The sequence below is a fragment of the Prinia subflava genome, chromosome 2 (assembly GCF_021018805.1).
Source record: "Prinia subflava isolate CZ2003 ecotype Zambia chromosome 2, Cam_Psub_1.2, whole genome shotgun sequence".
NCBI lineage: Eukaryota > Metazoa > Chordata > Aves > Passeriformes > Cisticolidae > Prinia > Prinia subflava.
In genome coordinates this window covers 24,729,633-24,755,279 of record NC_086248.1, presented here as the reverse complement: position 1 = coordinate 24,755,279, position 25,647 = coordinate 24,729,633, and the positions used below count along the sequence as shown (strand labels likewise).

The 25,647-nt window shown below is 37.1% G+C and overlaps 1 protein-coding gene across 1 annotated transcript in view; it reads left to right on the top strand.

The window, feature by feature from the left end:
* COL21A1 (collagen type XXI alpha 1 chain) overlaps positions 1 to 25,647 on the top strand; it is a 98,045-nt gene that overhangs the window by 11,924 nt on the left and 60,474 nt on the right. The window contains exons 2-9 of the mRNA XM_063389396.1: positions 2,853 to 2,923; positions 13,010 to 13,129; positions 14,963 to 15,514; positions 20,062 to 20,230; positions 20,365 to 20,581; positions 21,909 to 22,082; positions 23,005 to 23,082; positions 25,371 to 25,379. Of these exons, the coding sequence (XP_063245466.1) occupies positions 13,042 to 13,129; positions 14,963 to 15,514; positions 20,062 to 20,230; positions 20,365 to 20,581; positions 21,909 to 22,082; positions 23,005 to 23,082; positions 25,371 to 25,379 (1,287 nt within the window). The 5' untranslated portion in view covers positions 2,853 to 2,923; positions 13,010 to 13,041. The remainder of the gene's footprint in view (positions 1 to 2,852; positions 2,924 to 13,009; positions 13,130 to 14,962; positions 15,515 to 20,061; positions 20,231 to 20,364; positions 20,582 to 21,908; positions 22,083 to 23,004; positions 23,083 to 25,370; positions 25,380 to 25,647) is intronic.

Genomic DNA, 25,647 nt, shown 5'->3' with positions numbered 1-25,647 from the left:
GTTTTTGAAAAAAAAAATGTTTCCTATACTGCTTTAACCTCTACTGGCCATTTAATTCACCAGTAGCTAATTTAGGTGAAGTTGGCTGATTCAGAAATGTGACAGTTTTGAATTATTAAGAAATTCTAGGATCCTTCATGTCAAAAAGCAGAACTGTTTGTACTGTTCTCTTAAGCAGAAAAGTTTCAAGTGGAATGGAATGGAGCAGAATAGAATTATAAAATTCTTGGGGCTGGAAGATACCTTTAAGAACATCAAGTCCAACTGTCAACCCAGCATCATTACCATGTTGACCATTAAACTGTGTCCTCAAGGGAAAGTCTTTGGCTGTTTACTGTATGGGTTACAATATATAAGCCATATAATAAAATGTGTAATTTCTCAGAATAGTCTGTGGTAGGTCTTCTGGTAAATAATATTTAACTGTTGCTCAAAAGAGGGTGAAAAGTGCCTGATTTATTTCATTTCCCTGGTGGGAACCTAGGAGATGTGTGGGTGATGAGTGCTTGTGACTGTTTGGGATCACTGCTGAGTATAGTAGTAAGTCTAATGGCCTGGGGGCCAGACAACTCTCTAACCCATATGTTGAAGATTTCTTCATAGATGTAGAGTGGGAGGAAGGAATTTGCCTTCTTCCCATGAGTAAACTGGCAAGATGGAACAGGATGCAGCCTTCCACCCCCACTCCATACTTGCAGTGCCAGCTTGTAGGGGAAATTGCCTGCAATGGCAGAGGAAAGATTTTCTGCAGTTTTGAACACTCAGATTTCTAAGAACTTCCAAGTGCAGACCAAACTTGCATGGCCCTGCCTGTTGTTATTGTAAAACCAAACAACTCTCAGTCTTGAAGGTACTTCTCCTCCCAATATCCTGGACATTCAGGGTTGCACTCCCATTTAGACTCCCTCAGCCCCAAGACAGTACTGACCAGGACTGCATGCAGCTTCTGCACCCTCACTCCCCACATCCTAAGAGTCCTCCAGAGTCCTTCAGATATCTGACCTTCCTCTAGGTTCTCTTTCAGTGACCTGTAGCAATGCTGACACCCCCACAAGGAGCTAAATTACTTTCTTAATGGCCATTCTTTAAATAATCAGAAACAGGTTTGTTAGCAGACACTGAGGGATATCTAAAAAAAAAGCAGCACTTCCTAGATCATCCAGAATAATTTTTTTCATCTGTTTATTCTATGTATGGTTTTTTTTCTGTCCTACTATTCCACAGATGATCACCTCAATATGCGCTGTTGCTCCAAGACTGGGACAAAATAGAGCAGAATGTTTGGATGTGTGAAGTTGTATTGGATTTGTGTGGCCAGGTTTTGATATCAGTGGGACTTCCGTGATGGCTTCTTTGAGAAGCTTCCAGAAGCTTCTCCTATATCTACAGGGTCATTGCCAGCCAGCTCCATGATGGGTCTACAGTTGCTGTTGACCAATGCTGAGCCCATCACTGATGGTGATAGTATCTCTGGGATAATTTAGTTAAGAAGGAGGAAGAACCCATGCAATGACAATTGCAGCCAGACAGAGGAGTGAAAACATGTGGGAGGAACAGCTCTGCAGACCAGGGTCAGTGCAGGAGAGGCAGGAGGTGCTCCAGGTGCCAGAGCTGAGATTCCCCTGCAGGCCATGGTGAGGCTGCTGTGCCCCTGCAGCCCATGGAGAACGGGGGTGCAGAGATCCACCCCCCTGGAGGACCCCACTCTGGAACAGGTGGTACATGAAGAATTCTGTGACCCCATGAGAAGCTGGCACTGGAGCAAGCTCCTGGCAGGACTTGTGACAAGTCCCTCTACAAGGGACTCACACTGGAGCAGTTCATGATGAGTTTTAGCATGTGCAGAGGACTCATCTTGGAGGAGTTTGTGGAGCACTGTATCCCATGGGAGAGACCCCATGCCAGAGCATGGGAGGCTTCCCCTGAAGAGCAACAGAGAAAATGTGATAAACTGATTGCAAACCCCATTCTCCTTCCCCCTGTGCTGCTGGGAGAAGGAAGTAGAGAATTTGTAACTAAAGTTGAGGCTAGAAAGAAGGAAGGGGTGTGGGGAAGATGTTTTTAAGATACGCTTTTATTTCTTGTGATCCTACTCTGATTTGATTGGTGATAAATTAAAATAATTTTTCCCCTAGTACAGACTATTTTGACTGTGATGACAGCTGGTAGTGATCTCCCCCTGACTTCATCTCAACCCATAAACTCCTTGTTGTATTTTCTTTCTTCCTTCCAGTTGGGGTGGGCAGTGGTAGAGCATCTTTGGTGGGCATCTGGCCTCTATCTGGGGTCATCCCACCACAGAAGTACAAGGCTTTTAAGTAGAAATAGAGAACTAATCTGGAATCTTACAATAACAAGCATGCTGAAATAAAAAGCAGCTTCTTGTTGAAATGCCTACCTGGGACATTGGGAAATATTGGTGTTTTTCTATGAGAGAAAGTGATTTACAACATCCAGGGAGAACTTTGTATGATGTCTGCTGGCTTACTTCATATTTTTTCTTGATGCTATTTACCTTTGTGAAGGTGAAAGCAGAGAAAGACACAGAAATCTTCTAGAGGAAGAATACCCAGAGACAGAGGTTGTATAGTACAGGACTCCTGCCCATCCTGCATCTTTGCAAAGCCTTCTTGATGCAGCTTGTCCATTCGTTTTTGCTTAACTCTGCAGGTACTTTGTCCTTAGTTGCTTGGTGGAGTGAATGAAACCGTATGGACTATGAAGGAATTTTATACTTTATAAAAGTCATAGAAATAATTGTCTACATGTAACAGGCTGTAAGAGTCATCATGGTCAAAGAAAGCAAGATGGATTATTTGCTGGAATACCTTTACGTTCTAGTCTTTTTGCAGGTGTGAAGCAGCTGGGTGCGGAAGTTCTGCATGGTTTTAATTTTTGCTTGGGATTGTACTGATCTGGAAATGTGAGTATTTCTCGATGTACCAAATTTTGGATATACTTGAAACAACAAATGTTTGTTTTCCCCTTTGAGTATGCATGCATTAAAATTCTTTTTTCTCCCCTCAAAAAAACTGTTGAAAAATCTTATGGGTTTGATCTAGCCCCACTGAATACAACTGTAATTCTTTCAAAGTTTTACTAGTTCAGGTCCTAAATTCCTCTGGAATTTCTACTATTTCCATTCCTTCAGCCATCACAGCCTACTTTAAGTGAATTGCCAATTTTTCAGTGAAAACAAGACTAAGTAAAAAGAACATTATAATTAAAAACCATAGAATTGGAAAACATAAAAATTTTTTTATCCATTTATCTTATATAGTTTTTATTGGTTTGATGTCAGTGAGTTTGTTTATTGTACAAATACTACTGTATAATCAAGTGTTTTAGAGGGCAGTCTACTTCATGATACCTTTATATATAGTCTAAATTAATTTGAATAAACAGCCATTCACTCTACAGTATAAAACAATGCCATTAGGTTTTGAAGCTTGAACAGATAGTTTAATCAGCTTTTCCTGGGGCTATACATTTTTTTTTTAAGATTAGTGTGATTTACCTGTAATTGAATTTTTCCAGAAATGATGGAAAAAAGAGAGCGGACAGTTAAAGAATTACAAAGGACTAGGCTTTCAAATGAAGTTTTGATGCCTTTGGCTAAAGCAGGTGTCCACAGCATTACTCTTATCCTCTCCAGCCTTTGACATTACTTACATTAAAACAAATAATAGCATTAAGTATAAGTTATGGAAAAAAACAATGAATTACACTAATGTGCTTGCTGCTGGAATCCAAACCTGTTTGGAGAATAAAAAGATGACAGAAAAATATAATTTCTGTTTCTGATGCTGGTCTTTATTTGTGGGAGGCAAACAAAGTTCACAGACTTATTCTTTACATAGTAAACTTATTTTAAATCCCCTCCTGTGTATTTCTTACTGTATCTTTCTTGTTTTCATGGTAGATGTTGCAGTCATCATATTGCAAATAACATCTTAGCTAAGCCAACCCTACCCTCCCTTTTTAAAAGTGGAGAACTAAAATAAAAAGATGAAAAGAAAATAAATGTAATGGGAAAAGAAAGAAGTGGATGAGGAGCTGTTAGCAGAAATGAGTATCTCACATATGAGGACCTAGTTGAATCTGGTTGCACTGACAATGTTTAGACCCTCAACTGTCTTGCTTTTCTGAGGCCTTTGAGACCACAGCAGTAACTGCTGAGCAATTCTGTGTGTGTCTTGTCAAATAAATAGGCATGATCCAAAAGTAGTCTTTTAATTGCATTAGGAGTTCTTACTTGGATTGAATTCATTTTTAAGTTGCCTTTATGATTCTTTTTATCAACACTCATTGTTAGAGATTGTTATACTTTTCTCTTAAACTGATTTCTATAGTGGTTTCATTGCTAAATGATATATAATTGTATGTAATTATATATAATTTATAAAATTTCTAGTTATTTCATTATGTGCCGTAATTATTGTTTCTCTTGTCACTGGTCCAATTGAACTCTAAATTCTTTAGTGCAAACAAAATGTTCTCCCAAACTATTGCACCAGGTAGTAATTTCTATTAATTTTTTTTCTCTTTCCCTGTTTGGTAACATAGATACTTATACATGTGCACAGTCAAAATTTGGGCTTTGAGATTTCCTGTAGGAGTCAGTTGAAACATTTCTTATGCAGACTTCTGTTATCGTATGCAAGGTTAATTTCAACTGTACCATTTGAGTGTCAGATTTTATCCTAGTGATTAGCTGTTTTGTTTTTCTTGGGTCCATCCAAGGAGGGAAAGTTCTGTGGAATCTCAAGATGCTTGATAAGAAAGAAATAACAGCACAGGCTTTTCACAGACAGGATTAAATCATGGTTTCCAGGGAGACTTCAAATCCATTTGTTGCAGCCAGAAATCTGAGCTGCCAAGTGTGGTTACTTACCCATCCTATAGTACTTCCCTGTCAGTCGTGTATCAGTCCAGTAGCTCAAATGCTGTGGTAAGCCTCCTTTTTCTTTAACCCATAATATCTAATTGCTGGCTACTGGCACAGCATCCTCTTGGAGTGGGAATCAATCCAACAAAGTATGAAGTGCCAGAAGAAATTCGTTTTAAAAACTCAAGTCTTCTGTGACTTCAGATGTTGGAGCATGAATACAAACTGTCTCTGCTGTAGACTGGAGGAATATGTGGGTTTGTGTGCTTTACTGAATCATATGAAAAATAAACAGTCACCCCATCTTGTTTAAGGCTCAAAAATATGTGTCATCTTACTTCAGTTATAGTATGTATCAACTGCTTACTTTAGTCTTCAATGTATAGCATGGAACTTGGTATAAAGCCTTTATACAATTGATACAAAACCTTCTTTTCAAAATCTGCTGAAAAGATGATAAATTCTTTAATCTTCTCTGCACTTTATATAATCTGCATAATATTTTATACATTATATATATAGCACAGGTATAAATATAAAGTGTAATCTTAGCATGTAGTACTAATTCCTGTGAGTTTATTTTGTTTATATTGAATACCTCTAATAATAGGAATTGTAATCATGCTGGAGAATGATTGCATTTAAACTACTGGTCCTCTGAATTTTTTTCTTACCTACCTGTAAAATATCTTCTGGAGTGAAGATTGAAGTAGTTTGCTTTATCAGTAATTTTGGCAGTGCTCTCTTGACTGTTGAATCAACTATTTTTAATGAGAGGTTTAAATTTTATCTGTGGCACAAATAATCGAAATATCAAATATCATCTTGAAATAGTAGTTACTGCTTTTACTGAGTTTTGAGGGAAAAATACAAAATGGCATTTGAACAGCAAAACAGACCATGCTAATGTGTACTGAGGGACAACAGATGTATACGCAGAGGCAGGTAAGACTGATTTCTGAAAATGCAGATGAGACGTGATGTTACTGTTTCTCTGAGGTCTCCAATATTCATTCATGTTCTTCACATGCTTGGGCATTCATCTTTTGCTAGCTCAGTTGCTTTGCCATCAGCTCTGCACAGCTCTCTGCAGCTGTGGACTTGAGCAAGAGATCTTTGTCTGCATGCCTTCTCAATTTTTCATGTGTTTCTCCAGCTCTGTTTGGAGATCTCTTTTTTTGTCTGTCTGCCAGGTAGGCTTTAGATTCATAGAGGGAAAGCAAACAAAACTACAGCTCTTAACCTTGCTCGCTGTTGTAAAAGATAGCAAAGCTGGTGGAAATGGGTTAGGTGGCCCAAGCAATGCCTGCATTAGGCTTTTCTTTTCAAGGTAGTCCAGGCATTGCTTTCTGCTTGATCTCAGGGTTAGGAAATAAAATATGTGAAACTGTGCACTATGTGTACTTTATATTGCCATGTATTCATATATAGACCTAGTACAACTAAGAATTACCCAGAACTGAACCATTTTATATGGCTCTTTATACTTGTTGCACTAATACTAATAAAAAACACAAAGAAAACTCATGTGTAACTTAAACACATAATTTTCTTTCTTGACTCCTCTTAATAAAATCACATCCTTAATCACATATTTAATACTGTAGGAAAATCCTGGCATGAATGTAGTTGTACTGCTGATTATGCCAAAATCTTCTGTTCCAACACAGAAATAGAAAGAAATGGTATGAGGGATGCTGATGTGTTGCCATGAATTTTCCTGGTTTGCTGAGCGTTCATATTAAAGGAGAAACGTGCAGTTTCTCACGCTGGTGAATTGTAAACACAGGACCATGTTTTGTAAATATTGGCAATGTTATGAATTCTTTCTCCAAGAGAAGGGGAGGCTGAATGACAGCCTCCTGGACCAATGTGACAGGAGAGGTGGCGATACCCTTCTCCAATCCATGGTCACCTTGACACAGATATAAAATGGAAAAATAAACTAAGGGCAGGTCTTCTGCCCTGCTGCTCTGTGGCACCCAGATCTGTGTCCCCAGTCTGTGTTCCTGGTTGGGCCTCCACGGTGATACTGATGTACTTGTCACTTTTGGATATTTTATCTATTTGTAGGCAGTCTTGCATTTATGTACATGTATGTATGTGTAAATCAAGCCTAAATTAATTATATCTTCACAGTCTCACCCTTCCCAAGAAATGCTGTTATTTTAAATGTTTGCAAGTATAACATCCTCCTCAGCTGTGCCTACCAAGAAAAACAAATGAATAAGAACAATATGTGGAAAACATGAACGCAGAATGGGACTGAAATCCAAGGGGAAATAAGTACAGATTCAGATGAATTACTTGATGAAACAAAATTACTTAGAGCCTCATAGAGTTTTTGAATGCATAGGACTGATACTATTAGGTAGAGATAGAAATAAATAGTCACATGTAAATTGCCCTAACATTTTATTTGCAAATCCCATTAATTCTGAAAGTGGAGGGTGCAAATATAAAAAGGTGGTGATGCGATATTGCATTACTTTTCCATATTACTTAATGCATATTAATCAGGATTTTCAGGTACCTTTTTCTTGCTGTGCAGTTTTTGTAGTATTGCGTAAATTTGAAACTGCAAAGAATCTGCTGTATGTCCTTTCAGTCATTATTGTTGTAATGTCTTCATCCTCATCCCTTTGTATGCCAGACTTAATGATCTCTAGTTGAATTATGAGATGTTTATGCAGTGATGCAATATGAGAGAAGTGTTAACTTATACTTGGAAAGCTAGCTAATACATAAACCCTTTAGTCTGACTATTTTCTCAGAATGCTGGAAAAGGTTAAACCATACCACTACTGACTTTCTTTTTAGGCAGTAACTAGCGGTCAGAAGTGAAGGAAGAAACTGTTCTTTTCAGTGTAGTTCTTCAGTAAGGCATCTTCATGCAGCAAAGAAGCAAGGGTTTTCAGAGAAAATAAATCTCTCTATGAATTTGAATAGTGACAAAACTGCACTGAAGAGCAAATATTTTTGATTCTATAAGATTCCAAATTGCTCTAAATGGAAAATTTCCTCAGAGAGTATTCATGAAAAGAATAAAATGATGTATTTAGGGCACTGGAAAAATTGCTATGGAAAGACTGTATCAGTAAACTGCCCTTTGAGATGCTGAAGGTACTGCTTTTAGACATCATAAATGCAAGGTGGAAATACTGGCTAACCCACTTAGATGTATAAATTTTCTACTGAAAACTTAAATTGGATATGAAATTATTGTGCTGTGCCTGCAGAGATGTCATTTGAACCTTTGTGCACTTCTGCACAGCAAAGCTGTTCTGGGAATTGCATGCCTTTGCCATCTGTAACACACCAACACTCTCAAATTTGTTCAAAAATCAAGTAGTGGCTGTTGGTTTCAGTACTGGCTGTACCACATTTTTGCTGTGTAGGAGACCTGAGTTCCATTTCCTTCCCAGTCACCGGTTCACTGGCCCTGTTGGTGCAAATGCTGCTGCACAGCAAAATTGCACTGCCCAGAAGAAAGCAAGAAATAAGTTGCAGGAACTGTCCAATTGGTTAAGGCTGCCTAAAATGACAGCATGTGGGTGAGTTGCTGTGTCATCAGTTTCCAGACTTCATGGAGTTTCCCTGCTGTGCACATGAAACAGTGAATGTGCGTGGGGGAGGCAATCACCTGTCTCTGACCATGCCCTCAGAGGGTATGGGCTGATGTAGCCAGGTGTTATTGTACCACCTTTCTCTCCTGCCTTTGGTGAAGACAGAAATAATACTTTGTGAACTCTTGTCTTGGTTTGGAAAGACAGGTATCTGTCAGGGAAAACTGGAGTTTCCCTTGGAATGGAGAATGCAAAAACCCCCTCCCTGCAAATTATTACAATTTTGCAATTAGGAGCTTTCAGGCAAAAGTATGGGAATAACAGTTCTTTACTAGGAATATTAAAAATAAAAATGCAGTAATACAAAAAATCAAGCAGGTAAATAAACAAAAGTCCTAGAAAACCTTGATGGAGTCAGGAATATGACCTGACACCCTGTTGTCAGGCCAGGCTGTTGGAAGCAGTCTAAATAAATCCTCCTGGAGTGACAGATGTGGTTTTGTTGGAGTAGAGATGATCCTGTAGACAGGATTCAGTGGTGGTGGTGAGATGAGTCCGGTCTTCCTCTGGGAATCCAGTGGAAAACAGGATGTCTGGGGTCTCTGTGTCCCCATTTTTATCTGGGTAGGGAATGGTTGGCTCTCCTCACTGAGTGGTGCATCTCACAATGGGATGGTGTAATGTGTCATGTCACTGGTGAGCCTTAATGGCCCATTAAAAGAAGATATCCCCCAGAGGGGTGGACGAGGTTGATGAAGGAGCTAAGAAACACTGCCCCACCTGCTTTTAACAGCTGGTCTGTTATCAAAAGGCATCTACCCTCCTCCCTCTGGAGTTAAAAGAGATAAAGAAGAAAGAAACCATCTCCCAACTGCTTTCTACAGATGAAATAGAATACACATTTTTTGGTTACATAACCCAAGACAACTCTACTCTGGAGAATGGGTTCTTTCTTACAGAACCCCATTTGTTCAAGGGTCTGTTGTTTAGTAGCACTGCTAGGGCCTTACTTTTTGTGTACTCTCAGATGCAGAGAAATTTGCCTGAGTCTTGATGCAAATCACTCAGAAATATTGTGTGTGCTGTACAGCCCCAGAGCTCAGAGCAGAAGCCTTTACATAGGCTGTTTGTTTTCCCTCTTTCTGAGATAGGCTTTTTCCTTAGAGGACTGTTTCCATTCACTCTGACATCCATTTTGCTATCAAACTGGCATGTAAAATACCAAGATAAAAAGCATACAGTGGAAAGAATGGCCATAATGAGTCATACTAAAGGTCCACCCAACCCAGTATCCTGTCTCAGTTAATACCTCATTAAATATTGTGGCTTTAATTTAAACAATTTTGTGGAGCTGGGAGATAGCCAAAGGTTTGCTCCTGCCACCCTATACAGCACCAGAGTTACAAAGCCTGGTGTTGGTTGTGGAACTCTGTCCCTTTTAAAGTGGAAAAAGTAAACAGCTATGAGGATGACTTGAAAAATACAGTAACACGTGTGCTATTTCTCCACTAATACTCTCTCAGTCTGCCACCCTTTACTTGAGCTGGATGCACTATCTGTGTATTTATTTAGTAACCCTGTATGAATTTCTGCTGCACCAACTTCTGTATATTAAAAGTGGTTTGGTATAACTGAGAAGTGGGAAGGCAGTTCTATGTGTTTTACTGGTTACGTTTAGTAAAGCCACAAACTAATCACTAGGGATAATTTGGAAAAAGAGGCCAAAAGTTTTGTTTAAAATATTCATTCCTGGTTTGGGTGGCGTTTCTGTAAGTTTCAAGCACACTATGGTTGCCTGTTTAATAACTACTGTGTTGACAAGATACAGCAGCTGGGTCTCTGCTGCTGTTGGTTTGGCATCTCTTTTGACTGTTAAAAGTGCAGTGCTGTAATATTCTATTTTTCCAATAAATTGAGCATTGGAATTATCTGGTTGCTTAAGCTCTGGTTTTATCCTTTTAATTTTGGTTTTTATTAATAGGTCTATTTTGGTCTAGTAAACATTTATTTTGGTTTATACTTGAAATGAAATCTCAAGTACAGGCTTTGCTGAAAATGAAATACAGAATTCTCACAAATGGAAAAGATGACCTGTCAAGGGAATACAGTTTGGTTCTGTGAATCAGATAAGCTTGTTTGGACAATTATTTTATTGATTCCTTTTAAGAAGTATAAGTTGGACCATGGTTTTCACCAGAAGAAATGTTGCTGTAATGTGATGTTTTTAACATTAAAGACATGCACTGAAGGCTGCTGTAGCATTCCTGATGCCTCTCTGTACCCCAGGACAGCCAGCTGCTTTAGCATGTACCTCTCCTGTGATGAAGTATTAGTGTTTCTGTGGAGCAGCTCTTTCCCCCGAGGCACAGAGCTTCCTTGCAGGCCCCTGCTTCCTCTTTTCCCTTCTGAGCATCTGCCTCTTTCCTGTAACTTCTGTCATTCCAGCAGATCTGGGAGGCTCATCCCTGCAGGTACCAGTGGGTAAGTGCTTGCTGAATGATGAGCACAGTGAAAGGGCACAGTGCAGTTTAAGGAAGGCATTTGTAGTTCCTGCAGGGTTGGTGAAAGGGGAGCAGTGCCAGGGAATAGGATCCCAGTGTCCACACCTGATCTGAAGTATCTGTGCCCATGACACAGAGCACATTCAGTTCACATTCAAGGCAGTGTACTGTTAAAACTTTTTTTTTTTTAATTTAGTTAGCTGTTTTAATTTCATTAAATAGTTATAACATTTATGATAGCTGGCACTGTACTCTTTTTAGTAAAGACTGATAGCAGTGAGGTCACTAAGTTGCTTGTTTTCTATTTTCATTTTACATAAATTCTGTGGTGTTACACAAAGAGCCATTTAGAAAATCACAGAGGTGACAAACAGCAAAGCTTAGGTAATGTTCTATTTTGTAGTTAGTTAATGTGCTATTTTGTTCAATCTGCTTTTTCAAAACTGTTCCTTATAATGTGTTTATTTATTATATCAGCTCTCTGTACTGTGGTCTATCTGGTTTTGGGTTTTTTTTCAGTTATAGGCTGACATTTTTCTGATATTCTAGAAGTGTGCAGTTGTCCTTCAGTCACCTGCTGTTCAAATTCCCACATAGATTTAATTTCTCATGTTATTCTTTGATATTGCTCAATCTGGTCTCCTGAGAGACATGTTTTACCCTCCAGTAAACACTTGCCACAGGAAAGGCTGGAACAGATTTTAGGATGATCAATTGTACAAATCACCACCAAACCAAATTATCTATGTAAATTGTCTACCTCTACTATGGTAATATTTTTTTATGTGTCACAAACCTAATACTTATACAGTTTCATAGGTTAAAATAGATCCTTTTTCAAATAGCTGGAATAAAAAAACTTCCACTTAATCTGTTTGAATGAAGGTGATATCCCAGTGTAGCAGAACTGGAAAAGTGGATCTTGTGTCCTATCTCATAGAACCCAAGGTGTGTCTGATTTTTTACCCATTCTGACACAAGGTAATATGAATAACAAAATATGGCTCTACCTTGCAATTATCTGTAATCTGAAGGAGAGATTTAATAACAGAATAATTATGGTTCTGCTTTATTAACTTTGGGGAATTACATTAGGTGGGAGTAGCATTTCCTGGAAGTTGTCTGTTCTGCAGTAAAATGAATTCACCCTGAAAATTGCATTTTACATTGAAGGATGAGATGAGACAACACAAAAGAGATTCAGTATACTTTCTTTTACAGTCTTGAAATTAATGGATCTCTAATACAGTACTCCAAAAAAGTATCTTTTACCACTATGACACTATTTTTTCAATAAACACAATGAATAAATATTTCGTAATTAAAATGAATTAGTCAAATAATGTTTTTAACAGCAATATGAGACCAAAATTGCATGTTTGCTTGACAGGGGGTTATATTTCATAAATCATGATAGCAAAGGAGACATGAACAGAGGAAAAAATCAAAAGTTGAAGATGTACATAACTTATGTAATCTTGGATGTTTGTACATTGTCTGCAGAGCTTGGCTCTGCTGGGGAGGGGTCGGGGCTTGCTGAGACCCTGACTGCTGGTGTCAGTCTCAGTCCTGGGGTAGAGAGGTGGGAATTGTCCCAGACTCCCTGAAGTAGCCAGGTGTGTGAGTTGAGACTGAAGTAGCACCCCCCCACCAGTACCTGATAAGTAAACACTTGCCATATTTTGGATCTTTTGGTATTGTCTTTTGATAATGGCTACAGAGTGGGATAGTAGGATATTGTTTGGACAAGTGTGTGACTAGGAACATAACCTACTTTTGAAAGTGCCTAGCAGGAGAAATGTATAAATGCACCTGGGTGAAAACCGAGCTTCTACAAGAAGGCTGGTGAGTGTTGTTGAGTTTGGAAGCTCAGTTTTGGGCTTACATGCCTGACTGACACTTTAAGTCAGTGGTTCATTGCAGGGTGGTCACATCTGGTCTTACAGATTTGATTCAGAGATGTTCCTCAGACACAGTTTTTAAATTGCAGAAGCTTGGAAATTTTTTTTGTAATATAATAACACTCTGTTTTCTTTTCATTTTTCCCCATCTAGTTTTGTATCAAGACCTTGAGAATAAAATACACATGGCACAGATTGTAACATTTTTTCAGATGCTGTTAGTTCTGCTACTTCATGATTATATGTCAGCTGAAGATGGCGAAACAAGAGCAAGTAGGTCTTAATTTTTGTATTTCAGATAAGTGCAACTTCAAAGCATACCTCGAATTTTTAGTATCTATTTTGATGTTCACATGTACCCTTCTGTTGATGGTGATTTTATTTTAATGTAATTTTCCTGGTGAAAATATAAAAATATATGAAAATTAGCTTAAATATCTTATTTCTTCATTAGCAAGGGAATGTCTTTATCTGTGTCTTGGAAATGCCCAAGGGGGCAGATGGAATGGTAAAACTCCAGTTTTGATTTAAAATTGAGTCTCGAGTATTTGTATTTTGTTTCAGAAGTCATGTTCTGATTAGCTTAGTGTTATGTGAGAAATTAAATAGGGAAGAATGAAGGTTCTATGAGAGGAAGCTAACTCCAGTTGTGTGACCTTCTTCCACATTCTTTAAAATTAGCATCTCAAACCCCACCAAACCATTTGTATACTCTAAACCTGGTTTATATAAAAGAAAACATTAAAGCAAAGTAGCTTTCTTAAAGAAAAAGTGACTGAATAAAAAAGTGTAGAAGACTTGCCTCTGGCCACAATGATACTTCCAGGGTAGATCTTTTTCCTCTAGTTTTGCTCTCAGTCCAGGAATTTTCAATATTTAACAACAAACCCCATAAAATTCCTTTTGGTCTTTAGAAGGACTTTTTATATTCAGTCTACCTGCTCTTGGAGTATTTATCAAAATGAATACTCTGCTTTTAGCGGAGTCTAATGATAATGAATCATCCCTCCCAACTGAAATTACTTTGTGATTCATATCCCTGGACCACTGCGCGATGGACTCAGTGTGCCCTTTGCTCCTTCTGCCAGTGTCTTTTCTCCTCACCACCACCTGCATTGCAAAAGCATTTCTCCAGCAGATTGTGGTCACTTGCTTTCAAGGGAGGTGAAATCTTGACTCAACCAGAAGTGTCCACAGGCAGATTTCAGGGTAAGACACTCATTCCTGTGGTGGAGCTGCAGACTTTCAGAAAATATAAGGACAATAAGCTCCATGACCTCATGTGCCATGAGATAAAAATAAAGCCTTCTGCTTTTGGCCGTGTCCTTGGCACCCCATGTGTCAGTTATTAAAACCTCTTTCACAGTCAATGGAAGGTGATTCCCTCCTTTAGAAAGTTATTCCCTCCGTTTTCAGATGGAAACGAAAGACTTAGTTTATGACTACAGCTAGGAGAATCCATGCCTAACTCATCATGCAGTTACACTCTAGTTATTAAATGCTTATGTGATTCTGTAGTCGGGAGGTTGAGCTCATACACTGAATGCTTTTCTTCTTTAAAAATCAGCATATGCTACCAGTAGCATTCAATTGAGACTCAGGATTTTGTAATACTGATTCTGTAAATGCCATGTAACAGTGTCCGAAGTCAATTAAAATGTATTTGTAAAAGGATTCTGGAGTATCCAGGCTATAGCCTTCCTCCATACAGTGCTTGGTTTGCTAACAAAAAGGAGTTTTTATGTTTATTATGTCTGCAGATGAGATATGAAAAGACCCAATACATTTTCCTTTTTGTTAATTGAATGGAATGCAATTGCCAGCTAAGGAACTGAATTCCAGAATTTTTCATATTTTTTTCTGATGCTAATGCAGAAACCATAAAATGGTGTGCCTTTCAGATACCAAGATGGATCTGTGTACCCTACACAAACAATCTTACACAACTTTGGCCTGATGAACTCTGCTAATTTTTTTTCAGCTGGAATGTATTTGTCACTATAGATCCTAATATAAACACTAATTGGTAGGAGAAACATTTACTGTGGAGGAAGAAAGTGAAAGTGTTCATTAAAATACTTGTTTGTTTGGTTTTTTTTTTTTTAGGTTGCAGAACTGCTCCAGCAGATTTAGTTTTTATCTTGGATGGCTCTTACAGTGTTGGCCCAGAAAACTTTGAAATAATCAAAAGTTGGCTTGTCAATATTACGAGAAACTTTGACATAGGGCCCAAGTTTATTCAAGTTGGAGTTGTCCAGTACAGTGATTACCCTGTACTTGAAATTCCCCTTGGAACTCATGACTCCTCTGAGAACCTCATCAGGGAAATGGAGTCCATACACTATCTGGGAGGAAATACAAGAACAGGAAGAGCTATTCAGTTTGCCTTTGACCATCTTTTTGCAAAATCTTCACGATTTTTAACAAAAATAGCAGTTGTTCTCACTGATGGAAAGTCCCAAGATGAGGTCAAAGATGTAGCAGCAGAAGCAAGGAAAAATAAGATCACTTTGTTTGCAATTGGTGTTGGCTCTGAAATTGAGGAGGATGAACTTAAAGCTATTGCCAATAAACCTTCATCAACATACGTATTTTATGTTGAAGACTATATTGCAATATCAAGAATTAAAGAAGTTATAAAACAGAAACTCTGTGAAGGTAAGGGATTATAAAATATTTAAAGTGTGCAAAATGTAATTCTGTACACATATTTTTTAATTTCACAAGCAGAATACATGATTAATGTAATCTAAGGGACCTGATACTCTCTACTATGACCTTCTTTCTTTTTGATCTTGTTTGTGGAAATTCCTCCCAAAATGTTATTTTCTCTGTCAAACAAAGAGGAGTATTTGGGAAAGATAATGGTGTTTTAACACAGTATGTGTTTAATTTCAATATTATTCTTTTGCCCTAAGCCCAAACTTTTTTTTTCATTGATAAAGTTTGAAAACACTAAAAATATTTCAGCAATTCTCATAGTTCCAGAATATAGAGTTTACTTTATTGGTTTCACAGTTGCAGTTGATACTCATGCACAATCCAGCATTTCTTTTAGAGAGGTGAGAGAACAGCCTGCCATTACAACAGGAGTTTTTCTGAATACATACTTCTAGTATGTATTGAAAACTCTGATGAAAGACTCCTGGAAAAATCATAGAATCGTAGCATGGTTTGGATTGTAGGGGACCCTAAAGATCATCTAGTTCCACCCCCCCTGCCATGGGCAGGGACACCTTTCACTAGATCAGGTTGCTTAGACTCCCACCCAACCTGGCCTTGAACACTTCCAGAGATGGGGTATCCATAACTTCTCTGGGCAGCCTGTTCCAGTGCATCACTGCCCTGATGGCAAAGACTTTCTTCCTAATACCTAATCCAAACCTACCCTCCTTCAGTTTAAAACCATTCCCCCTTGTCCTGTCACTATACACCCGTGTGAAAAGTCCCTCTCCAGCTCTCTTGTAAGGTTCCTTTAGGTACTGGAAGGCTGCCCTAAGGTCTTCCCACATGCTTTTCTTCTCCAGGCTGAACAACTCTAACTTTCTCAGCCTTTTTGCACAGGAGAGAGGCCCCAGTCTTCTAATTAGCTTTGTGGCTTCCTCTGGACTTGCTCCAGCAGGTCCACATCCTTCTTATGTTGTGGCCGCAGAGCTGGACACAGCGCTCCAGGCTGGGACTCATGAGAGTGGAGTAGATGTCTGTAGTTGTAGCAAGCAGTTATGATGGTTCTTAGAAGAATTTTATAGAAGAGCTAGCCAAGACCAACATTGTAAAGTGACTCTTTGACTTTAGAATACTAACAGTCTTACTACATTGAGCTTTCTGAAATTTTGTAAAACAATGGGTTTATTTTATGTATAAAAAAGATAGCACATTGCTCCTAAAATGTATCATTGAGACTCTAGTATGTCAATGGTTTTTTGTACATGTTTTATTATTAAGAATTGATGCAAGTCCTATTTCAGTTGTACCATATTTCTGTACTTAGTAAGAATGAAAAGTACATTTTGTTTGCTCTCACTTTGAATATCAACTTCACTGAAAAAATACAGTGATACTTTTGTTGAGGATATTAGTGTTTATTTCTTGCTACATTAAATGAAAATCATAGTAATTCCTTGTGGCTGATGTAGTAAGGTGGTCAGTCCAAAAATTAAATGAGCTAAGTAGAGCTAAATTCTTTAATAGAACTTCATGCAGGGAGAAATTCCCCTAAATAAACACTAAATAGACACAATATTTTCTGTGACTAAAATTTTCGCAGAAGTGCCATTATATTTCATCAAGATGGGTTTTCAGCTTTCAGCATCAAGTTAACTAGTATCCTTTAAATTTCATTGGTGGTATTTCACATGATTTACAGCAGTAATCTGGGAATGTTGACTATTTGTAAAAGTGTACTTCTCTTTCACTTAAAGAGACCCTTTGCTTTGTCTCTATTCCATCGTGCACTTCCTTGTTTCAGCATTTAGATACTTATCTTGCAGATCAAAGCCACTTGGCAGTCTTATTTCTAACCGCAATGTCTTTAACAGGTGAACTCCAAGACTGATAAACTGCCATTTTTATAGCTAAGTTGTGCATTATTTTATGGATTGATTTATTGATCTATTTACTGGTTCTCATGATGGTAAGATTCACTTTGACTGAAGGAGAGGAAGCTCCATGAGGGCCGAGCAGCAATGATTTAGCTGTGATCAACCACATGAAACTTCCTGAAAATGTTGCAATTCTTTCTTCATGCTCTTTGTGTAAATGTCAAAAAAAAAAAAAAAGCCAGCTTTTACTCTGTGGAGTTTAAAAATCCATTCTTAAGTGAACATAGATATAAGGGGCAGTATCTCCTTTCTGGACAATGGAGGCTGAGTTTTGGTGGTTGCTGGAGCAAGTACTGCACTTAGGAAGAGGCTTGCAAGTGGTGGGCTCTAGTATGCCTTTTGGGGACTTCAGTGTTTGTTTTAGGGGGAAAAAAAGACTTCTTGAACCTGTCAACCAGAACTGTGCCAAATATTTAAGGGATATTTAAAATTTATTCTGAAAGTCAAATGTTCTTGTACTATTAATATGCTATACCAAAAATAATAATAAAAAAGTGTTTCAGGAATGCATTTAGAAAGAAAACTCAGTGCAGACCACAGGATTTTGTCTGGAGAATGCAGAGAAAAGTTGCTTTGTCCCAGATACTGGGATTTAACATCATAAAGTTTTTTCATGCTTTAGGATGGAAAATAAGCATCTGAAAACTATGTAAAAACACTAAAAGGCAACAAGGTTTCAGAAAAGGCTAGAGTTGAGTGACTGATGCTTTGGACTGGAAATACAACTCCATTTCCAATGGAAGTCAGCTCTTAATTTTGCCATTGATTTCTGCATGCTGTACAACGGCTCAAAGCATCAAGTTATCAAAATAGTCTTTGCCAAAAGATTATCCAGAAGACCCAGAAAGGTCTTACCTAACTGGGAATTTTTCGTGTAATTCAGCAATGTGCTAAGGGAAAGAAAATATAGTTTGTTAATGTTTAATTTTAGACATGCTTAATTTGGTTGGTTGGTATTGGCTATTTTGACCCTGATCCATAATATTGTCCCTCTTACATAAAGTATTCCTATTTCTGCCTTTAGTTTTTGATTTTACACCAAATTTATAATATTCTAGCTAATAGGAGTCCCTATACTTGTCGGTGTATATGTATGTGATTATCTGTAATCTCTATTAATCATGATATATCCATTATCCAGCTTTGCAATAAACGAATTTAGAAAATAGTTTCATGAACAATGCTCACTTGAAGAAACCTGGAAAAAGTCATATTACTCTTACTTAATAACATAAGTATGTTGACTTAAGTCTGTGTTTTGAGAAGAATGAGAAGGAAAGTTTTGTTGGACTTGGTGGGTTTTTTTGGGTTTTTTTTTTTTTTTTTTGTTGTTGTTGTTGTTGTTGTGTTGTTTTTTTTTAAAGTATTCAGGAGGTAGATATCTTAATTTCCAAAATGTGGACAGAGTTCTTGCAGTTCTGTCTTGTAGAACAGAGAGACAGTTTATTTTTCATTTGAAAGTCAGGTGTCATTTTGCTGCAGGGAGGAAAAGAAAACTAAGGGGATTTTATGTGGCTTCTTGCTGCTGCTCCCAAGTACCTGTGACATGGATCGTCCTTTCCCACGACAGACAAGTTGTGCAGAAAATTAGTGGGATTTTCTTAGAGCATATTTGTCCTGCTTCCCCCACAGAAAGGGGTAGCTTCTCACTGCCCTGGGGTTGGTTAGAAAGGGAAGTCATGCAGTGTTGCTCATATTATGCAAAGAAGCCAGTCGAGACCTTTGAGCTGATAATTCCCTGGCTCAGAGACAGGAGTTTTCCAGCCCATGGCTTTTCCAGATGGAGATAGGAACTCTCCACCCCTTTTTTGGAATGTATTCCTAATCTCTTCCCTGTCTATGAACTGAGGCTTTTCTGAAGAAATAGTGGGAAGTGAATAGTGATATTTATTGTAAACTGTTTAGCATGATTTTAATAAAACAAAAAACTTTCTTTTCATTGATTTATTACCCTAATGTTTGTTTTAGTATTAAATTTCACTGTCTTCTCTCTTTTTCTTTTTTTTTTGTTTGAGACAACTTAGGTCCACTGTTTTTGTGTAAGGATAATTAACCAAGATAATGTGTAGCTAACTTACTCATCCACAGAAAATGCATCACACACTATTTTTCCAGTGAGAATAACTTCAAGTAGATTTCAGTGTAACAGACAAAACAGCTCAGAGTCTATTTTGAGTTAAGTGAAATGAAGATAAAGCTTCGTCCATTTTCAAACTGATTTTATAGTTGGGAGGGATGCTGAATTCAAATTGTTAGTGCATCTTGGAAATTAACATCTATAATTTTATATAATTTTGGAACCGTGCAACTTTAGAAATGAAATTCAATGTATTTATTAGCCAGATATTGTAATACCCTTTAACTACAATTAGTGACAATTCAAAATAGTATGTGAATGTAATTGCAGTAAAATATGACATCTTAATATTCTTGCTTCAAGTCCTTGAGGATCCTGCATAACACTTGTCTCATGTTGTACATTTCTCAGTTCTCTTTTTATTTCTTGAAAGGCAGAAAAAAAAAAACCTAGTTGGGTGGGAGGCTACTTTTTTTGAAAGTTTTTAAGTCATATTTTGGACTGTCCTTGCATTTATTACTTTGCAGAATCTGTTTGTCCGACAAGAATTCCAGTGGCAGCTCGAGATGAAAAAGGATTTGACATTCTTGTAGGATTAGGTGTGAAAAAAAAAGTTAAAAAGAGAATTCAAATATCAACCACTAATGCAAAAGCTTATGAAGTAACCTCACGTGTTGACCTTTCAGAATTAACCAGGTATTGAATTTTGTAAATATGCTTCTATATTCAATAAGGGTTTTTTTGTTTCTTTAAGTGAGAAGGACTTATTTTAAGATTTATATGAATGTTCAAGTACTGTCTTGTTTTTTCCACCCTTCCCCCTTATTTAGGAATGTGTTTCCAGAAGGTCTCCCTCCATCCTATGTGTTTGTTTCCACTCAAAGATTTAAAGTCAAAAAGACATGGGATTTGTGGAGAATCCTGAGTCTAGATAAGAGACCACAGATAGCAGTTACTGTTAATGGAGAAGAGAAAACATTATCATTCACTACAACAAGTTTAATAAATGGCACACAAGTTATTACATTTGCTGCACCTCATGTAAAGGTAAGGAGTATGCTACTGTCATGCTGGAATACTTCTTTAAGTATGCATTATTCCGCTATTCCCCTCTTTGAGGAAACCAATTTCTAGTACAATCTGACAGTCGTCTTTCAATCTTTCTTCAGTAGTTTCTAGTAAAGTATTCCACTCTTATAAGAAGGATTGTCTTAGCTGCAGATGAGACAGAGGAATGGAGATTGAATGACCCTATTCTTGTATTTGTAGCAGGAATATGTGCAGCCCAGAGATTGCCCTTCCTGCCACAGGTAGTATTGTTTAAGTGAACAGAGAGGCCTAATTCAGCAGACAAAGACTGGGAAAGATTTGCTGCTGGAGCACTTCATGGCCAAGTGGGTTCAACTTTTCTGGGAAGTGGAGGCCTGCATTCAAATCCCTGCTCCAAATCAGGCTGAAGGAATTTTAAATATAAATCCTCATTGAAGGAAGGACTCTTATCCAAGGAATAGGTCTTAACTACTAAGCTTTTTCTAGGGAGAAGTATTTTATTCTTCTGTCACTGGATGGAGAATTTTTGCTCTTTCTTTCCAAATTTCCTCTACCTTTTAATAATTATTAGTAGGCAAAATATTTTTTTATTTTTTTAAGAAGCTATGTTAAACTTGATTTACAGGAAACTGCTAGCAAATTCAGGTTCAAGTCAGTAATCAATTTGTATTTATCTATTTCTTGGAGCTGCACAGACAAATCAGTCTCATTCATGCAGTCCCAGATATCCATGAACTTCACCAGGAAAACACAACTTTCGTGTTTGGTTTTTTTGGTTGTTTTGTTTGTTTCTCCATGCTTGCCTTGCTGTTTTGGAGGACAATAATTTCATGGCTTTTTTAGACCTGTGTCTAAAAACTATGTATCTAAACACAGTATAAATGTCAATATACTCTTAATGAACATTTTTCTTTAATAAACCTTTATGATAATTTATCACTTATCAATTTATCACAAGTACCAATTCTTTTTCACCATGATTGATGACCTGAAGTGTTCGAGACATTAAACCACTGCAGATAAAGAGGCTTCTGGCTGCATATTTTTAATAAACACGGGTTTGAGCATGTTTAAGGTCATAGACTAAAAAAATCTATGTGAGTTATAAAAGAATTCTGAAATAAGGATTAATTACTATCAATTGTCATATTTTCAATTACAATATTATTAGGCAATGCTTTATTTGCCTATATAGTTTAGAATTATTTGCAGCCTCTATCATCTCAACCATTAACAGCAGTCTGATTGTTGAAGTGCAGTTTTATGGTTATTAAAATTGAAGGCATTTTGTTTTAAACAATGCTGTTTTCTTCATTTTTCTTAGACATTGTTTGATGAAGCCTGGCATCAAATTCGTCTCTTAGTAACAGAAGACTTTGTAACTTTATATATAGATGGCCAAGAGATTGAAACAAAGCCATTACATCCTGTTTTAGGTATTTACATCAGTGGCCTAACCCAAATAGGAAAGTATTCTGGAAAGGAGGAAACGGTACAGGTAGGCATATGCTAAAACTACAATAATTCAGTAATTCTGTTGTAAGTTAACATTGCATTGGTGGCTTCTGTTCTCTTGAATTTACTCTTCTAACATAGAGTAGACTGAAATTTAGTATACAAAGGTGTAATACTTAAGAAAGAATAAAAATGGTCAGGAGGACTTAGCACAAGAGATGTATCCTGTGACATGGATGCTTAAGGGATCTCACTTTTTCCAAGGAGAAAATTAATGCAACGTGGTTGCCTGAATTTGGGAAACAGTGTCTCAAAGTAGGGAACTTCCTCTGGTTGACATTTGAATATGATGTCCTTCCATCAGTGTATGCTGGTAAAAGAGGGAAAATTTTGGTCAAGTTTCCTTCTCCTTGCTTTGCAGTCATGACAGATTATACTAGAAAAACTGACAGTGGTTTCATTTTTTTTTGGAATGTAGAAACAAAGATGAATGGCAAAAAGTTTTGTTTACCTGATGCCAGTGTTTTTATTCAAAAAGAATTTTTATTTGTGAAGCATTAGGGATGCCTTCACCTGCTTCACCAGAATTTACTAACCCTACATCTGATATGAGCAGGTCTGTGTAGGAGCATCTTTGCAGGTCTGTTAGGGTAAAAAGAAGGAGGTTGAGCTTGGCTGTGCTATTAACTTGTTTCCTCAGTGATATTGGCAGCCAGCGTAGTTTGTGCTGCATGTGTTTGGATTAATTCCCAGGGAATATGGATGGTGATTTCTGTTATTTTTAAAAAATTCTTAGATTGATTATTTTTATTTAAATAATTCTGTTACAGTATATTTAATTGGTTGCACATATATAAGCATTGTGAATAGCCTAAAAAATTCTGTATATTTCTTAATATTTAATTGATTTTTAACTGTAGTGAATGCACAGACCTCTAAAGAGTCTTTTATGTTTTGAATTACAGTTTGATATACAAAAACTGCGAATCTACTGTGACCCAGAGCAAAATAATCGAGAAACAGTCTGTGAGATCCCAGGATTTGTGAGTATGATAGATGAACTTTTGAGGACTACTTGGCATTTTTTTACAGATCATTGTTATAAGCTGACTTAATGAAGTTTTAAAATAAATTACCCTATATTAATACAGCTGGTGCAAACACATGCTTGTTACCTGTGCAATATCAAGTGACACAGACTTTTGTCTGTTTTAAGCCTTTTTTCTTACAAGGTGTTTTACAAGTTGTTTTAGTTTACGATATTTAATGGTGTAAATTTGATATCTGACTATAGAAGAATCTCAGAATCCTCTCTTAAAATTTCAGATTTTAAGCATTATAGAATAATAAAACTTCTAGTTTTCTTCAGTGTAAAATTCTTTAAATATGACTTTTGAACTTTACTGATATACTCCTTGCTGCTTGTCAGGTCATTTAATCTGTGAAATTTTGGTACATAACCAGCAAATCTGTATTTCTAAATCACTTTCTCCCATTAGAAATATCTATGCTGAGGTCTGTGATAAATATCCCAAATCTGAAATGTTGCCACGATTTCAAGAAGTATGTTAAGTATAAGACAAATAAAATCAAGACTTTATGATTCACATGCATAATTAGCAAGCTTATGGGGACCCTTTGGCCCTCTCTTGGTCCTCTTATAGTTAATTATGCACTGAAATATAAACCATATGCAAACAGATTTGGAAACCAATCATGACTGGCAGGGTGGGATTTAAGCATTCAGTTCCTATCTCAAAGCATAAGCAAGAGATTGATTTAAACATACAGATTCAAAATGCTCTTCTCTGTTTGGTGGCTAAAATAAATTAGGCTAAGGATTATCAGCTGCCAGTATCTTACTATGTAGACCCACATTCCACATGTTGTGATTTGATTTAGTATCATTTTGCTGGTTTGACAATAGAACCATTGAATCTCCAGCATCCAGATTTTCTTTCTTGTCAGACTGGTACATACTGCCAACTAGTCTGTTTTTTCTTCTTTTTCTTTGGGGCTGGTGTGTCTAATGCATCCTTATCAGGGCTTTTTCAGCTTTCAGTCAAGAAGCAAATAGGTGAATGGGTTATTAACTGTTCTGACCTCTGACTCTGTGTCAAGAACTAGCAGGTCCAGGAACACCTTTGTAAAATTGGCTTTGAGTCTTGAAGAAAATAAAGTAAATGGCTATTTAGATGCACCACATATCTTTTTGCTCTTTACAAATTAAAAGTAGGATATGAAAAGCAATCAAATGAAAACATCTTGCATAAAGAAAGCAAACACTGAAAAGCCTTTCATATCTTATGTTCTCTGCAATTTATCAAGGAATTGAAGCCAAAAGATTGCTTTTTGCCATTTTAGTTTCCCTGTCTGTTTTTGTAAATTAAATTTGGACTTTGCCCATGTGATTCTGGACTCCTTCAGAAAATAAAAATGTTGGATGGTCTTCAAGGAGGAATATGTGGTTTGTGGTTGTATTCTGTCAGAGTTCCTGAAATAAGCAGAGGCTTCATGTACTAATTACAGCCCAAATTAATCCCCCTTCCCAGAGCTACCTAGCTGCATAGTAATTTTATGCTCCTTCTATGATCCGTGGAAAATGAAAACTTTCTCAAGGGGTTGCTTAAGCTGAAAATTGAATACAGAGATAGCTCTGTGTCTACAGAGCATGTATGAAATCTGCAGTGGCTATGTGCATTAGAATGCTCCTGTGGACCGTGCAGCTAATGGTGGCTACTAAATTATTAAGACAGACAGTTTCATGGTTGTTACTCTGAAGTATTTGAGGTTGGATTGCTCTGTAGTGTTGCAGATACTGGAACAAAAATCAATTGATAGCAGAGTCTAATGCAGTCACAGGAAAGCAAAAAAAAGCCAGCCTTGCCTCTGTGCTGCTCTGTGTTTTCCCAGATACAGGATTCAGGCAGAGAGCAGAGATTTCAGAAATATTTTGGTACATCCTCTGACATGAATGAACAAGCAGAGGATATTTTTGATGAGAAATTACTTCTAGTAAAAGGTTTGACTGAAATCTAAACATTTGGTGTGTAAATACTCACATGGTTTAGTATTAATTCTGTCATTATCTTTTAAAAATTGCTGCTGCTAACGCCCATTGACAGACCCTTAAACACAATTAACTAAATTAATTTCATATTGCATTGTCAGCAGCTGCACGTAAGTCTCAGAAAGTTTAAAAATTTGAATTAATCATTTCTTGACAGTTACATCTCAAAAGTTATGATTGGTTTTGATATTGTTTCCAAATGAATGTATTTTCTTTTTAGAAATATTATTGTACTCTTAAAATGTGTTTCTTTTGTTTCAGAATGGAGAGGTAGGCTTGATCCTAAACTACTCAAACTCAGTTTAAGGTAGTATTGGACTTTTTATAAGCTTCTTATTATTCTAGGTAATATACACTTTGTTTTCAAAAGGGGACAGAGATTTGCTGAGCTTAAGAGTGCTGGACTTCCCTTGCTTGAACTGTAGTCAGCAGACAAATAAAAAATGATATTTTTGAAAAAACACATGTTCATTAGAACAAATGGTCTGATGTTTTCCCCCAGTTCAATTCATCTGCTGCTGTTTGCAGGGGGATGGGG